Below are 17,503 nucleotides of genomic sequence, written 5' to 3'. Positions count from 1 at the left end.
AGTTGATGAAAATTGAATTTTAACAAAAAAAAATCATTATTATTAGACGCTGGATAAATGAAATTCGCTATTTATAGTTTGTATTGCAAGATAAATTGGACGACCAATAGGTTATCAAAACCGCTTTAAGATTTGATAAACTTAATCCAATCTTTATCATTGGCACTGAAGGACACTGTTAATTATCTACTTAAGTGTCAAAAACGCACTTCAATCAAATCCAGATGCGATAATTACACACGTAATGTACAATATCGCGAGTGGCGCGTATCGACCGCCGACCGAGATTCTCAACTGTTTTATTTTAGAGCTGGCTCCACTTGCGGCCGTGAAAATAATGCTAAGGTGTACGTATGTAGGTAGACAGTGTAGACACTCAAATCTGACGAGCAACACAATGTCGTTCGTTGACTGCGAGATCTTACAGATCGTACATTAATCACCCGTACTATGCTATCTAGATTGATCTATTTTTTGTCAATGCATGGTTTGTTCAGAGAGTTTTGACAGAAGGTTGACTCGTAGTACCATGTTTTTGTCACTATTCAAATATTGTAGCGTAGCTGAACGTTTTTAAACGAAAAATGTAATGAAGAGTATACACTTAATTGCGTTACAGCATCAAAATGCTCAGAACTACACTTCGGATCTTCTCTCATAATGAGAGGGATATCTTATTGCTCTTAATAAAGACTACCATAATGAGACTACACTCGAATACGGTAACTATGCGAGGATTGATAACCTTGATGTATCTTCATATCTTTGAGAATATGATGGAGATATCTCCTATCATCCGCACGATATCATAAAATTTAAAATTAAAAATGAAATTATGAAACAGTGTGATCATAAATTTCTAATACACACATATAAACTAATAAACTTCTCTTTTCAAGCGATAGCACTAGAGATTGAAATTTATGAAACAAGGCTATCAATCATTACTTATTAATTAGATATAAAATTAAAGAACATCAGTAACTAAGTCACGCTGCTACCCCTGACGAATAATAAGCATTCCGCCTCGGAAAAGTATGTCTCCCTTACCACACCCTTTAAAGCAGAACACAACGCCTAACACTGCTATTATTAGATAGAAATAGGTGTGTGTGGCGGTGGTACCAGAGTTGAACCACAGAGAATTCTCCCACATCATATACGTCACACATAAGCCACTCGTAACGGAACGTTAGGATTACTCGATTACAAATATTGGATACGTCTTCTTCACAGAGCGGCGCGTAAATGTGTGATATTTATCACGTAGTTACCTGAAATAGCATGACTAATGAAAAGATAATAAATGTAATCGGTTTCAGACGTATAGTAAACTTCGGTGACCGACTTATGATATATCACCGCTAATTTATTATCTTTAGACGAGCTTTAAGCTTGATTTTCCGGAAGCTGTGGAATCTCTTTAAGCCATCATTGGTGTAAAGTGAAATATGTATAGTCTACGTATTATTATTTTTTTATTTAAGGAAATTAATTTTGATTATCATGATGATGATATCTTTTAGTAAACCATTTAAAAGGAGATGTATACCATAAAAAACATACAGTGATGTTTAATTGTGTGGTAGTTATACATGAGACCATCTATTTATATCATTTTAGAGGAGTAAACTCATCATAAGCCTAGCAACAAAGTATCGAATATCGGTACTGATTGAGATCTTACATCAACACCGCCCATTGAAGTGGAGCCAAAATATTTAGTCTACGATAGTAATATTAATTTGTTAACAAGTATTTTAAAAACAGCCGAAATATGTGCACATCAGGAAGACATTTCAAATGTTTGAAGCGCATGTAACAATAACTATCGCTGTTTCAACAAAGAATACGTAAATTAAACGTGCAATACTGGTTCGATACCTACTATCACTACCAATTGATGTAATCGGATCAAATTGGCCCGACTAACCTTTAGTCGAGTACCACGCGTCCACAAGTCTTATCCAGTGTAAATATTTCACTGTACATATTGTTTACAAGTGCACATTACTCCTGCCTCATCAGTTAAGTCTCTATTTGGGTAGTATTGTTCAATATTCAAACACTGATATTATCTTATCGTTTCACAGTAGTGTAGGAAACGCGATACTGCATACAGGCTTCATGGACTCGCGATAGCTGTGATGTGAAAATATATTTCTTGTAATTATTTATTTGTGGCAACGACATGCATGTAGGTTATTGTTTAATATAGTAAATAATATAGAACAATGGGTGAAGGCACAGAATTTCAAGAGTTACAAAGATTAAGGTTTGTTCCCACGATACTGTTTTTTTGTTGAGTAATATTAATTTAACGACTTCTGAGTAAGTTTACTTATAAAGTTGTAAATAAAATTACTTACTTAATAAATATTAACAATTGAATTTCACTGCATAATTTAAAAAATACCTACTGACACGTATAAAACCATTTATGAATTTACGATCCAAATAGCTTGCTTTTGATTTAGATCAATTCAAATTTAATGTTGACGGTGCATGACATTGTGCACTGTGGGTTACTGTTTCTCTTTATTAAAATCGTTGATTTATTTTTGATATTTTCTAATTTCAGTCCAAGTTCAACTACTATAACAAATAGAGATAGTTCGGAGCCCAAGAAGCACAAATGGCGGTTCATCCTCGAGCCGGCCCTCGTGGGAGCGATGTTGGCGATCAATCTCGGTCAGACCTCTCTCCAAAATCTCTACTTACGAACTGCGTGCACGGTGGACTTACAGTACAAACCCGAAATATGCGACCGCGGTGTAGGCGAGGAGTTCAGAATAGCTGAGGTAAGGGAAACTTTTTTAATAAATGAAACCGCCGACTTTAACTGTAACAGTACATTTGTAATTTGTAGCTTAGAACAAGAATTGAGAAATAAATAATGGTGGGATTTTCTCAAACTATGTACTTTCCTTCGAAATGATCTGTGAATTAAATAGAAATATTTAATATATTTCATTCTTATTATTTGTTAATATTCATTTCAAAATTTGAGATGTCAAGATGTGTCAAGATCAAGATGTCAAGAAGTCTATGGTCTGTAATTACCTTTTAACATAATAAATAAGTATATAACCACATATGACAATATTATAGATTAAATCTCTACCTTAGTCCACTTTCGTCAACAAGGCCAATAGTATTTTTACAAAAATAACAGGCCTTAAAGTGTGTAAACACGTCGAGGCAATCTGTCATTACCTCGACCGTCATTTCCAAACAAAGTCTTAATGCAACGCATAATATCTGAGTCACAGATTTGTCACGGAGTATTGGCTAATTGAGATTTATATTTTTAGGTATTTATTTGTACCTCGAAATAAAAGGAAAGATATTTGTTTGTAATTTTAAGAATTCGACATCAATCTACTTCCAGTTATTGTTTGTAAACATTTTACGTGAAGTAAGTGTCAATTTTGCGTTTTACGACATAGTGTTTTTACTTTTTACAAGTTTTCCTTCTTTATTTTTTCCTATATTTATTGCGAATTAACTATTTGACATCGTCGAATGTTTATGAATTCGAAGTATACATACTACATATTTATTTAATAAATTGACCTTTACGTTTATAGGCATATTATTATGTGCAAATAAGATAAAGTATATTACACGATCAATTAAGATTAATCTTATAACGTTTGTTTATAAGTCACATGAATACAAATTAGAATTGTGTAGCTCGCGAGTGAGTGATATAAAAGATATATATCTTTACCAAAGAGCTAATCACTCATCAACTCCGACGGATTTGAATTATATCTTTATATCCGCATCACATGGTTTAGTTCATAGATTCAAACGATTCCGGATATAAGATCTTCTTCAACTCAACAGTGTTATACTAGCTCGCGAGTGAGCGATGAGTCAAATGAGCGACTGACTGAGAGTGAGTAGTGAGCCTGATTCGAGTCAAATGCGTTGATTGAGATATATAACAGTTACGGTTACGTATTAAACACTAAATTAAAATATTTTATTGCTAAGAACATGGAAACCGGGATATACAAATAGCGTTGGCTGTGATAATTCATATATAATTTCTTGCCAGTTTTGTATTAATTATAGGAATCAAAAATGTTGTCAAAACATTTTGATCTGATTCTCTGATATACTGATATAAAATGTCGCGTATCTTTACAGAGCTACTGAGCTAAAGTGAGCTATTGAGCTAAAAGAGTGATATATATCACTGAGTTCAAAAGATATATATCACTCTTTTCACTTTAGTGATACATTTTGCGCAACTCTAATACAAATTCTTAAACAAGATCTCTACTTAGTTAGCAGTTTCGATACACGTGTTAAGATAAACAGAAATAAAGCTACGTACGAGTAAGCTGAATTTATACTAAGTTTCATTGCTGCTTATAAGAATTGAGTTATTTACGCTATGCTGTCCAAATCGGTGAAGTTGACTAAAACCTTTATACGAAGGCAAAAACGAGTTCTTTTAAATCAATCAATATATTCTTTGAAATTAAAGAAATCAAGGTAAATATTGTTCTTATAAGGCTGGATAAATACGTGGCAATAACCTTGTTTTAAGTCTTTAATCAAAAACATTAATTAAAGACTTAAACCGTCAAATGTTCTACCTCATTAACAGTAGCGTCACGGATTTTCGGGGTTAGTTCGAGCTACAGTCAACTTTTCGTCAAATGCATTGATCATACTTATTTACTACTTGTAAATCAGTATATAAGCAAAGCCGCTCGAAATTTCAATTTTCTTACCGTGTCTGGCAGCTATTTACTCTTGAGTAGTGGATAAATGTGCGAAAATTAGGTTGGGTCGAGAACCCCGCACAAAAGAGGGTTCAATAACCTCTGCTGTCTGGAGTCTCGATAAATCATAACAGATCAATTACAGAAGTCTATTAAGTGTATTGCTCGATTAACTCATACCTACAACATTTGTCAATGTGAAGTAGGTATTTATTCCGATGTGAATATGGAGGGTATCAATGTTCATTGAGGTAAACCTCATTATAATTTGAATTGAATGAATAATAAATGTCTGAGATTAACATTTTTGAGGGAATCCTAACAGCTGACGTTTCAGGGTGCAGTATAGGTAGCAGCGAATAATTATAATATTTTTTTATAAACTTAGTTTGAAAAACACACAAATACATTCTCATTCTCTACACATAAGAATCTTAAGAAAATATTATTTTTTCTGAGAAAATTGTGTTGATAATGTTATTATATACCACTGTTTTCATTTCTTCCAGGCAGCTAGTCAAATGGTGGTGTCGCGGATAAACATAAGTCGGAGCTTCGTGGGTTCTCTTATTTGCTCCATCGTGCTCCTCTTCGTGGGACCCTGGAGTGACTGCAGTGGTCGTAGGAAGCCACTACTGATCTTGCCCTTAGTGGGCATGAGTGTGATGACCACTGGGGTTCTGCTGTTACTTACATTTCCCGGGGCTACCACAGCGCAAGTCCTCTACGTGGTTCAGATACCGATTTCCCTTGGAGGCAATTTTGGACTACTGCTCGCCGCTGCGTTCAGTCATATAGGTGATGTAAGTAAATATAAATATAACATTTGCTTAAAATATTTTCTGTTTAATTAAACTCTAACACTGATTGGTAGATACCACACAAGTAAAATCAGTGGACTTGCAATCATACAATTTGTAATATGGGCCTCGAATTAAAATTACCTACAATTGAGTTGTAGAGTTGTAGGTACGTACAATACCTTATGCTCTAACCGCTCATTAACAAATTTTAACCAATTATTGTCTACCAAAGATTGAAATTTCACAGATTTTGCCTATTCGAAATTGACAAATTTTGGACTGTGGTATGAAAAAATTGATTAAGATTGATTATTTTCTAATAACAGGTGTTATATTAATTTTCGTAGATAATATAACCCTACTTATACGTATTATAAGTTGACAGTGATTTTGACAATGTGTGATGTGTGCATTCGTATCTTTCTACGTTAATCTTTACGATATATTTGCTTGAATAAACAAATGTTATGTGAGATAAGATTTGATAACTCTAACGATAGCATCGGTAGAGTACGGAAGAAAAGTTTATTTTTTGTTTGTACCATCTATAATATAAAAGTAGTGATAGATTAGTGAGTTAAATCTGGGGACCGGGATTCAAATTTGACGCATGTGTGATTTTTTCTAAGTTAAATGAGCATTAGAAATACTTTACCTTACTTTAATGAAAGAAAACTAAGAGAGATCTTAGGTGTGTGGATTCTACCAGTCCGCACTTGGCCAGCATGATGGATAATGAGCTAATCCTTGTCACTCTGAGACCCATGACTAGCAGTGGGACAGTAATGGGTTGATAATAATGTAATCATGGAAATAAGTACAATACACCTTTCTATATTTCATTATAATTATAGCTAATATTGTTTCTTTTAAAGGTGCACATAAAATTGGTTATTAAAAAAGCCTCTCTCATTTAAATAAAGAGGATTTCCTTCATTAGCCTAAGCTATGACGTGAAGCCTTACATTTTTAATTATTTCTCTTTACAAAGCCCCTTCGTTGCGTTTCGAAAGCAGTAAATTATTGCACAAGTATATAAAATTTTATAAATAGTCCCAAATAGTCTTGAATAATCTATTTCGATTATGATAAAATGAAATATAACCAATATTTTGGATAGGTCCCTCCGTTTGTCTTTTACGATCTAGTATTTAGAAGACACATTCAGTTACATGATTAAATTAGTTAAATTCCAACTAACGTAAAAAAATATCAGGATAGCAAACTCTTGTTTATTTGAATATGTCTGGGGGGCTAGCCAAGTTGACATTCTACAGTCGCTTGCGCTGTAGAAACGCTATAGAAACGCTAAAATGTATGAAATTATCAATGATCACGTGATCAAAATAGCGAAGTAGAAAAGTCGTAGCCAAGTTACACGATAGAATAGAACGCTAGCGATTCTACAATGCCCATGTCATTGCTTTTTTCCATACAAATGACAACCTTTGACAACCTATTGACAACCTTTTGATTTTTTTGTCAAATTTGTTAGCGAAGCGTATTCTAAGATAAATGTCATAGTGAGCGATCGCGCCGACCCTGTAGAAAACGTAAACGCTAATAAAATGGCGAATTCTGTATCAGCTGTTTGTTACTTCACTACGCGCTATCACTGCATTATAGACTTTAATTACTTTTGATTATTTGAAAATGTATACCTACTTTAAATTTGTTGAAATTTGAATATGGCTCTCTATAACTAGTGTATCCTAAAATATTATAGAAATGAATTGCACAGACGTTTTTCTATTTTAAATTAATATGAACATATAATACAATAGATAAGTAGATAGGATAGAACTTAGAGTTATTCCAGTGCTTAAATAAAAATATTGTCTCAGTTTAACTGCTTTATTGAATCATTATTAATCCTTCTCATAATAAATTTACTTGTAACTAAACAATTTATTTAAATCTTAAAAGAAAAATATAATATTAATATCCGTATCCTTTTTTTCATTATTATCTCCTGTTTCCCTGCAATCTCCCTGTCTAGGCATAAAGCTGGTAGTTATGAGGTTTATTTGTTGAGATGGCATGTATGGTATACACCCAGTGACATACCTATTTATAATTATTGCCTCCTCGGAAGCCGCTCCTACGATGGGAGAAGATCCTGAGTAGCTCTCCTTTTGATGAGCTTAAAAGTGCGGGTGGATTTCATAAGCTCACTAGCAAGCCCATTGGGGTGTCCTTATATGACGAGTATATGATTTTAGTTTATTTGTCACTTCCTCTTTCCCTGTTGTCTCTGCGGCATCAGCTATCATGCGAAGCATTTTCGATTGGAAGCGTTGTGTGATATCCAAGTTTGAGTTGGATGCGGTTCTCCAAAGCTTAGATCCATATGACCATATCGGTTTTAGTATGACTTTGTAGTAGTCAAGTTTGTTGCTGAGAGACATTCGTGCCATGAGCCAGTAAATTTTACGAAGTTGGACGTCCAGATATTTTCTTTTGGTCACATCACAAATTACATGCAATCGCTGTTACTGTCATTAGTAATATCGCTATAAACAATAATTTGTATGCTCTTTGTAAACAATCACCAATCACCATAGTTACCGTTCATAGACATTATTAAGTTTAGTTTTTGCAAATAGTTTTAATTAACAAAATACATGTACTATAAAATATTATATATTTTTTATGTATATTATGATGTTATATTTTAATATTACTATTAAATAATTAATCATTACCATGTAGGTATTTTGGCTGGTGTAGAAACCAGACGATATTGTATTTGACGGCACATTGATATTAAATGTGATCGCTAACCATAGACTTATCGTATATGTAGAATGAAACTTGCTAACGAATAGAATAGAAAACGAATAGAATGCAAAGTTTGTAACATGGCTAGCCCCCCTGTTCTGTTTGGGTATTTGCAAACAATTATAATTAAACACGTAATCAGTTCACTAATATAAATCATTATCTTAATTAAACTATCAGAGTGGAATCCCACAATGTGTGAAAGTAACAAATGTCTCTACATCCAATCACATGTTATTAATATTATTATTGTTATCAATAATTGCGCAATTAGACATAAATAATAATCTATATATTTTAAGTAATGACGAATGTTGGAATTGACCCATTCTTTTTAGTTTAAGTATATCTATTTAAGCTTGATGACTAAACCACACGTTGATAGAACCAAGAAGTTGATCTGCGTCATATCAAGGCATTACCAAATGAACGTAAACATTTTGCGGATATGGCGTAACTATGCAGTTTCGCAGATACCACCCATAACACTAACCTCAATACCAATCTCCAGCTATTTGTTAATTTTGCTAGTTTAAAGCTAATACTCGTAGAAGTACTGCAATCTTTATTTTTTCGAATATTTTTTCACATATTTGTTTTCTTTTATAATCTGTTTTATATAATGAGTACTTTCAGTATAATAAATATCCGATAATAATTAGAGAAAACCCTATATAAAACACTTTTATACAGACGTGCAACTGCTTTTAACTACTCTACGACTACTTTGTACTTGAACTCGTTTCGCAGATACAGACATAGGCTAACTGAAAATTTAATGGTGAAGACAGTGGCTAGATAACTATTACTTGATTAATATCCTATAATATATGCTCATTGAGGTATAAACCAAATAATATTTATTTTAAATAGTATATTTCTGTAATTTCAGCTATGTCACGCGACGGGCAGCGACGTGACGCGGACTATGGGTACCCACCGCGCCGCTATCCAAATAGCGCACGTGGTGGGCGCCGTCGGGGGGCCCCTGCTCTACCGCCACCTCGGATTCTACGGTGTGTTTCCCCTTGTTTTATTACTCCAGGTACTTCCTTTCATTACTCACCGAATGTTCGTAGCTTTATTAAGTGTATACTTAGGTATGTTGGTTTAAATATAGGTATAATGCAGAAATTAAAGTCGAAGGCACATATTGTAATGTATAAAATGTAAATATATGTAAGTAGTATGTACCCGTTGGATTGTTTCCAAGTTATAGATTAATATGTCAAGGATAATTGTAAAGAAAATTAAAAGTCAACAAGTGCTTTGTGGGAAAAATAAACTTTCCTAGAGACTTAGCGTTTTCCGAATTTAAAATTCAAGCTATTTTTGGCAAATGTCGTATAAATGAGCAACGAAATTTTGTGGCCTTATAACATTGGTCACATATACGTTTCTTTTTAAAACCACGCTGTCGCTTGCAGCGCAGGGAATTTAGTTTAATTGTGGCGGTTCGAAGCCCTCGGGCTATGCATATCCTGAAACCTGACAAATATTTCGAAACACTGTTCCAGAAGCAAAGTTGACGGCTACTGCTATTTTATCTAACCGTTTTTTACCTAAATTGTGTATTTTTGTTATGATATTTATATTGAAATGTGCAATAAAGAATATTCTATTTATCTATCTGTCTATCTATCTATTTAAGGTTTTAATTAATTAAATTTTTGATATTATAATGATTTTAGATTAATTTTGGTACATTTCGATCGGGCTTTTTATAATCAACTTAAAAAAATAATTCAATGAGCAAAAATTTAAAGTATTAATTTTAATATAATTTCATTTTATTTTAAATAATTAGGATAATATATTAAAATACAATGATTACTTAGATACAAAAGACATAGGTTGATATGTATAATTTTGAAGATTATGACTTAGTCGTAGCCATTTTTTTCTATAACTAATAGACATTTACATTTCACAGCTATCATCTCTGGTGTACGTCATAGTGGCTGTAAAGGACGTGAACGTGAACGTAGATAACAAAGTGTCGGTATTGAACTGGAGGTTGCCGCTCAACGCCATACGATGCCTCGTGCGCCCCCGAGAAGGGTATAAGCGCGTTATCATACTACTGATGCTAGTTGTCGCCCTTGGAGACAGGATGCTATTATCTGGTTAGTTTTGGATGCTTTTTTAATAGCTTTTTGACCGTGTGGAGGAGTTGACACCATGCCGGTCAGCAGCGCCGGATTTAAGGGAGGGCTACCGGGGCAGCAGCCCCGGGGCCTCCACAAAAGAGGGGCCCCCACAATAGAGACGTCGGTTTTTTTTTTAATTTCGACTAGTAAACACTATTGCAAAAAATGAATATATTTTCGTTTGATATTTTTTTCGCTGTTTTACCTTTATCTAAAGTTCTTTGTACAAAAATAAATACTAGAAGAATCTACCTGCGTTTCACATTAAAATATTTATTGAAAAACTCAACTGAAAAAATTGTTCATTTTATTCGAAAAATAATTTGGGGCCAGGGGGCCTCCACTCCTTTGTTGCCCCAAGGCCTCTAAACCTCTAAATCCGGCCCTGCCGGTCAGACAGACAAAGTGTTCCAGGTTCGATGCCTGGCCAGAGAGATAATGAACTCAGATTTCTGTTCTGGGTCTGGTTTTATGTATTCGTCTTTGTGTATATCATGACACAGGAATATCAGCTATGAGTGTATAGTCTGATTCATAATTAGGTGTCCAAAATGTAAACAAAGAAATGTCACTGTCAAAATTGACAAGAAACAAAAACTTTACAATTATTCACAATTTAACTAACGCGTTATGAAAACGATAATACATTCGAGTTCGATTACAAACACCAAAATGAATAACATCAGCTACGAAACTTAAAAATGATTGTGATTGTGTTACCATTATCACATTTTAATTTTCTACCATAAACCATGTTTATTATTATTATTACTGTATGGAACGAAATTGAGGTAATATAAATATTAGAAAATGTAATTTGATCTTAATTTATTTAGATTATTATTTTATTATTGTTGTATTAATTTAATATTGTCAAAAATAAGAAACTACCATTTGAAACGTATTTTCTTGATAGGTCAACACCTTTGTTTACATTTTGGACACCTAATTATGAATCAGACTATAGAAAACATTATTTAAAAAAAAACACTAGTGACGTATTCTATACATGCCCTTAATGGTAATACTTGAGCATGGTTGAGTCCTGACTCTTGAAACCTACATAGTGACAGCAAAAATGTTTAACTCTACACTTAAAATCAAATAATGGTAGAGTTGTATGGCTTCAGAAATTATATGTTGATATAATTCGTGCGAAACTTGTTGCCAAAGTGGTCAAGATACTTTAAATCTGCAATTCTGGAGAGTATTCCCGCAGTGATATGTTTTTATTTCACTCTTCAATGAAATGATGGTAGATTAGTATCATCATGGTATCAAAAGAAGAATTCTCATTAAAAAGATTAGCGTCAGCAGATATCTTTGTAGTAGAAAAAAATACTTAAAATACCTTATTTTTTAGGTTCGTCTTGTAAGGAGATGTGGAAACCTTTTCACATATAATCACAGAAAGGGATTGATTAAGACCAAAGGTCAAAGGAGTCGATTATTTTATAATAGCGCGTACTTTACGTGTGTCCTAAGTAACCATAGTCCTAAGGGGCGATAGGCTTACGCTATTTTTTATTTTAATACATATTTTATTATTGTTTTCAGCCGAAGTTCTGCTAGCTTACATGTACTACCGCTATAAATTTAAATGGGATGACGTTATGTTTGGCTCCTTTCTTGCCTACAGAAACGTTGCTAGTTTTACGGGTAAGTAGAAAAAGGTATATTTTATGAAATAAGAAAATACTCTTATGAAGGAATGAGTCATATTGAATTATCTTTAAGTTCAACTTTGTCTCATCGTCATCAACCCATTACTGCCCCACTGCTGGGCACGGTCTCTTCTCATAATGAGAAGATTTAGGCCATAGTCCACCGCACTGACAAAGTGCGTATTGGTAGAGTTCACATACCATTGAAGTTGAAACCATACAGTCGTTTAAATCCGTGCAGGTACGCTGCTGATCCTGGCGGTGCTGAAGCGGCGGCTGCGGCTGGCGGACGAGGCGGTGGGCGCGCTGAGCTGCGCCTCGTACGTGCTCGCGAGCGCCGGACTCGTCGCCGCTACCACCACGCTCGTGGTTTTTTTACGTATGTACACTTTTGCTGCTACTAGTGTTGATCGTTGTTTTCTTACATATGTTTCCTCTAGCTTTACAGTTCTTACTAGTTTTGCACTACAATTTTATTGAGAAAATAGGGTGTCATATAGTAAGTTTTTCTGGCATGAAATGGAGGACTTTTATGACACAGAAATAATTTTAAAATAGACAAAATTAAAAGGTCGCCATATTTTAGAAACGGACATTTTAAAATAGCACCTTTACTCCAAAAATATTTTGCCCCCTTTTGATACACCCTATTGTACTTACTTAGGACCGTTCATATTAATGCCGATGTTTTAGTACTGTTCTTTTAAACAACCAACTATAGTCATAATGTTATAAATTTAAAATTGGAAACCGTAAACGTATTTCAAGTAAGATTTCTTTCAGATAAAGTATAAATAATTTATATTATCAAATCGATCTGTATTTTTCTTATCCAGACTTACTTTTACGGAATTACCTATCACTTATAATCAATCATAATATATTGTGTGACTTCATCGACGCATGATGGACATGCATCATGTGATACTTTATATGCATGTCACTATACGTCACGCTGCACGTAACAATTGCACATAATATATTTGTATCGTCATTTTTGATGATGACGTCACGAGTCGGATGCAAATATATTTTTGGGGTAATAGACAAATGTTCATTATTACAATATACCATCTTTTGTTGTTACATGATGATATTAATAAAATCAAATTTGATTTGAGTCTCGATCTTTTTTAAACATGCATCAGTTCAACGGCCGATTCAGTAACATTAGAACTATATTTTTTTTGGATTGGTCGATAGAAATTAGGTATTTATACATAAATTTATATTTACTATGATTTGTGGTATTCACGATATGTTGTATTTCTCGACTGCTGATATTTACAGTTCCATCTTTTTGTGATATGCATTGCTTAGTTTTTCGACATTTGCAAATATGATTCCTATATTTAACCCAACCCAAGGCCTAAATGTCTTTTTTTTTTGGTTTTAAACATACTTTGCCCTTTTTACAGTTCCATTGGTCGGGATTATCGCTCAAGGCTCTCAGGTGGTACAGCGACCGCTCCTAAACAAACAGATTTTGCCAAACGAACAAGGTATTATGTTTACTTCACTGTATTTATTTTAGGATTTATGATAAAGTACGCTTTTAATATTATAAAAAGTCCAAGGGGTACTTAATTTTTCGTATATGTGGGCAATTGACATATTAAAAAAACATCATTATATTTTTTTTCAAGTGATCATTTATAGAATTCTTTTTGACCTTCAATAATTTACCACCGCTTCGGAAGGTGTTTGGTTATAGAATCGAAGCGACAAATAAAATCTCAATAATACACCTCATTTTACAAAAAAGTAAATACGGGTGTGTAAATGGATTAGATTCCCACCTGCGGTCGGCATAGATGTATTGCTATTCCTGAGGACTAGTTAGTCCGCCTCGGATAAATAGATCTCCCTTAACATATCGTTAAAGCAAAACATAGCAGCGCTTAACACTGCAATTAAGCAGAAATAGATGATGGCGCCTCCAGATTCGAACCATAGTTCTAAAGCCTTCAAACATTGCTCGCACCATAGCTTACACTACAATCATAAGACAGACATAGGTGTTACTGTGGAGCCGCCCTACTCAGATTATGAAGTTTACTTATATCACAAAGAGATTTACCACCCTCTAATATTTTCCAGGCAAGATTTACAGCGTTATGGGCGCCTTCGAATCCGCGACGCAAACATTGTCCTCCCCGCTTTATTCCCTCCTCTACGCAAAGACTGTGTCAACAACACCAGACGCTTGGTTAGTTCCCGGCATTATCATAGCCGTAATACAAGCTCTTTGTTACTTACTATCAAAAAGATTAGCTAATATACCCAACAAAGAACCGCAGACAGAGAAAACAGTGGAGACTCCAGTAGAAAAAGATATTGAAGCCAAACCTAATTCTAATTCTGTAAGTTCGCAGATTGTAAATACCAAAGAACAGTGTTAATTTAAGTTATATTCGAATAAATATATTTTATACAAATTTACTTTTTAATATTTCCCCCCACTTTATTCCCTCTTCTACGCAAATACAACACCGTGTCTACAACACCAGACGCTTGGTTGGTCTCTGGCATTATCATAGCCGTAATACAAGCTCTTTGTTACTTACTATCGAAAAGATTAGCCAATATACCCAACAAAGAACCGCCGACAGAGAAAACTGAGGAGAAAGCAGTAGAAAAAAACATTGAAACCAAACCTAATTCTAATTCTGTAAGTTCGCAGATTGTAAATACCAAACAACAGTGTTAATTTAAGTTATATTCGAATAAATATATTTTTATAGAAATAATAAATAATAATTTTTGTTTTGTTTTACCTTTTAGATATATTTTATGATGAAATATTAAGACCATTAGATAAATCAGTTTTTTTCAAGAACTATATGTATTGAGGAAAGAGAAACAAGAAACAAGAACTTTTGACATTAGCGATTTATGTCATTCCCTCTATTCGATTTATAAATTTAGTTCGAACGAGCATAAATTATTATAAAATGTTTAATACATCGACTCTAATAGGTATTTGAAATAAGTATTTTGAATGTTTTAAAAAGCTTTTATTTAAAATGTTTAATTTAAATATAAGAAGGTACTATTCTACTATCAAGGGAATGAATGAGTTCAAATCTAATACATAATTGAAATTGTATTCATTCCTACTTTGTGTAAAACTTAAACGTGGCCCGCCTCTTTTATTTTACTGTAAAAGTAGCTATTTAATTATTAATAAAGTATTTTGGCAATCTCCGATTATTATTCAAACAGAGAAATTTGAGAAGTAATAAGCTGTTTTCCAATACAAAAAAATCCTAGTAAAATTAATAGTGGTTTAATTTTCCGTTTAAATTTTCAAAATTAATTTATCTATGAGCACCTACTAAAACATTTGCGAAATACAGTAATGCCTAAATTAGTAGGTAATCTTAGTTTGAACATTTGCATCACAATTAAGAAAAGTAGTTTTACTCGTATAATAAAGTAATCACGATAAATGTACGCATAAGGTTACTTTGTCCCTGTAGTTCCGGGACTAGAATAGGGCTACGGTAACTCCTGCCTGTCGTAAGAGGCGACTAAAAGGGGGCTTCCGGGGTGCGGGCGGCAAGAGTGGGAGCTCTAGCCGTCCAGTAAGCGATCCCAGGAAGGACGGCGTTATGTGTGGTCGCATAGCGTCGTGTACACCAAATGGTGCGGGAGGAGCGAAAACTGCTCTCCCAGGGCAGAGCCCGATCGGGGTATCGCGCTTGGAGGACTCCGGTTGCGATCCGTCGGAGATCCCGGAGTTCTCCAACAAGCGTTGAGGACGGCCACCGGGGGGGTTTTAGTGCGGTAAGAATCCCACATAACCCGGCGTCGCTCCCACGTCGTCGGGTACCTTTTGAAGGTTTCCCCCTCGTTAAGAAAAAAAAAAAAAGGTATAAGGTTACTTACTTATATAAATAATAAACACTCATGGTAAAATTACAAGGTCTGTACGCTGTAAGCATACAAATTACTGTAACTTATGACTGGGTCCCCTTTTAGCTTAGATACTGTTGTAGAATATATTTTGTGTAAGATGCGCAATTCTTTACTGCCCCACTGCCGGCCACGGGTCTCCTCTCAGGAAACAAAAAAGTATAAGCCAACTCCACTATGTTGGTCAAGAGGAGATTGATAGATTGTGGAAAGTACGTTAAACTAAAACTTGTCAGGCATTGAGCATGTATCAATCTATCTCATGTACAATATCTATTTTCGAGACAACCTCGGATGTGTCATATTACGTTTCAGTCCCTTTTTTTTAGTTTTTCATAACATGGGTATTTCCTAAACTGATAATGTCACCACCGTTGTAGATTATCGAAACATATATTTGTAGCGCGGATGTGCCTGTTACAAGTGAAATATAAATGTCTATTAAACGTGAAATATAACAACATCTATTGATAACAAATTTTTATGGTAGATATTAAACCACATTCACTTAACTTATAATTTGCTATATAATATATCTGAAAAAAAAAACTGTAATTTTACAAAATACAAGATTAAACTTAAGTTATATTAAAAATACCTATAACCAAGAAAACTAATCAATTGAAATTTACTCGATGTTAAATAAGTAACCTTAGAGTCCACTGAAGTTAAAATTTATAATTATCTTTAAGGAATTGTAACAAAATTATATATATATATATATATATATACTGTTGATGGCTAAAGTGGTACATTTCAAAGAATAGATTGATTTACAAACAAATAGACAAACTGTTTTTTTTCTATTACAATGGTCGAAATATCGTTGACCAGGCTATAATCATTCAAATTCCTCTCAAGTGTGGAAAACCCAAAAAGAAGATGCTATGTAAAACAATGACAAGATAAAACCAAGGAACACTTATCTGCTTACGACGTATTTATAAACAATAATTTTTCGGACAATTTTAGTAAAAATACAGCTCCTGTCTTGAACAGAACCAAGTGAACTTAAGATTTCGAGTTAACCAAAAGTAATAAATAGGTGAGTATTTTAGTATGTATTTTTCTTTTTCATTAAATACGTCAGAACATACCTACCAGCAGTCGAGGCCCAACGGCCATTTTGGACTCCTAGGATATACATTTTGGATTTTTCGAAGTTATTAAAATTTAAATGAGCCTGGTATAAATTAATTTATCATTTGGTTTAACAATCAAGTTTTATGTGCCCAAATTTCTTCAAGTTGCTTGACAACTATCCATTCGTTGGCTCTGATCGTAGATAATGGTTTTAAATATTTTTTTCTGATTCGTTTGTAGTAGGTACCGTAGTTCGTTGCTCACTTTTTTTTCATTAATATTTTTTTACCATTATTTGAATCAAATATATTATATAGTTACATCGAATATTCATTTCCAAAATATTTCTGTAGTGACTTTTT

General features: G+C 33.7%; 1 protein-coding gene across 1 annotated transcript; it reads left to right on the top strand.

Annotated features, from left to right (window-relative positions):
• The first annotated feature begins 1,552 nt into the window (after positions 1-1,552).
• On the top strand, positions 1,553-14,575 carry LOC140742229 (lysosomal proton-coupled steroid conjugate and bile acid symporter SLC46A3). Its single transcript, XM_073073071.1, has 9 exons — positions 1,553-2,275; positions 2,582-2,801; positions 5,252-5,545; positions 9,219-9,371; positions 10,260-10,452; positions 12,034-12,135; positions 12,382-12,519; positions 13,559-13,642; positions 14,241-14,575. The coding sequence occupies exons 1-9, from the start codon at positions 2,235-2,237 to the stop codon at positions 14,540-14,542; spliced, it is 1,527 nt and encodes a 508-aa protein (XP_072929172.1). The 5' UTR covers positions 1,553-2,234; the 3' UTR covers positions 14,543-14,575.
• The last annotated feature ends 2,928 nt before the right edge of the window (positions 14,576-17,503 follow it).

This window comes from Epargyreus clarus, unplaced genomic scaffold (assembly GCF_041222505.1).
Source record: "Epargyreus clarus isolate Ecla_fem2 unplaced genomic scaffold, WU_Ecla_fem_2.2 ptg000005l, whole genome shotgun sequence".
In the NCBI taxonomy this organism is placed as follows: Eukaryota; Metazoa; Arthropoda; class Insecta; order Lepidoptera; family Hesperiidae; genus Epargyreus; species Epargyreus clarus.
This window is presented reverse-complemented; position numbering and strand designations above follow the sequence as displayed.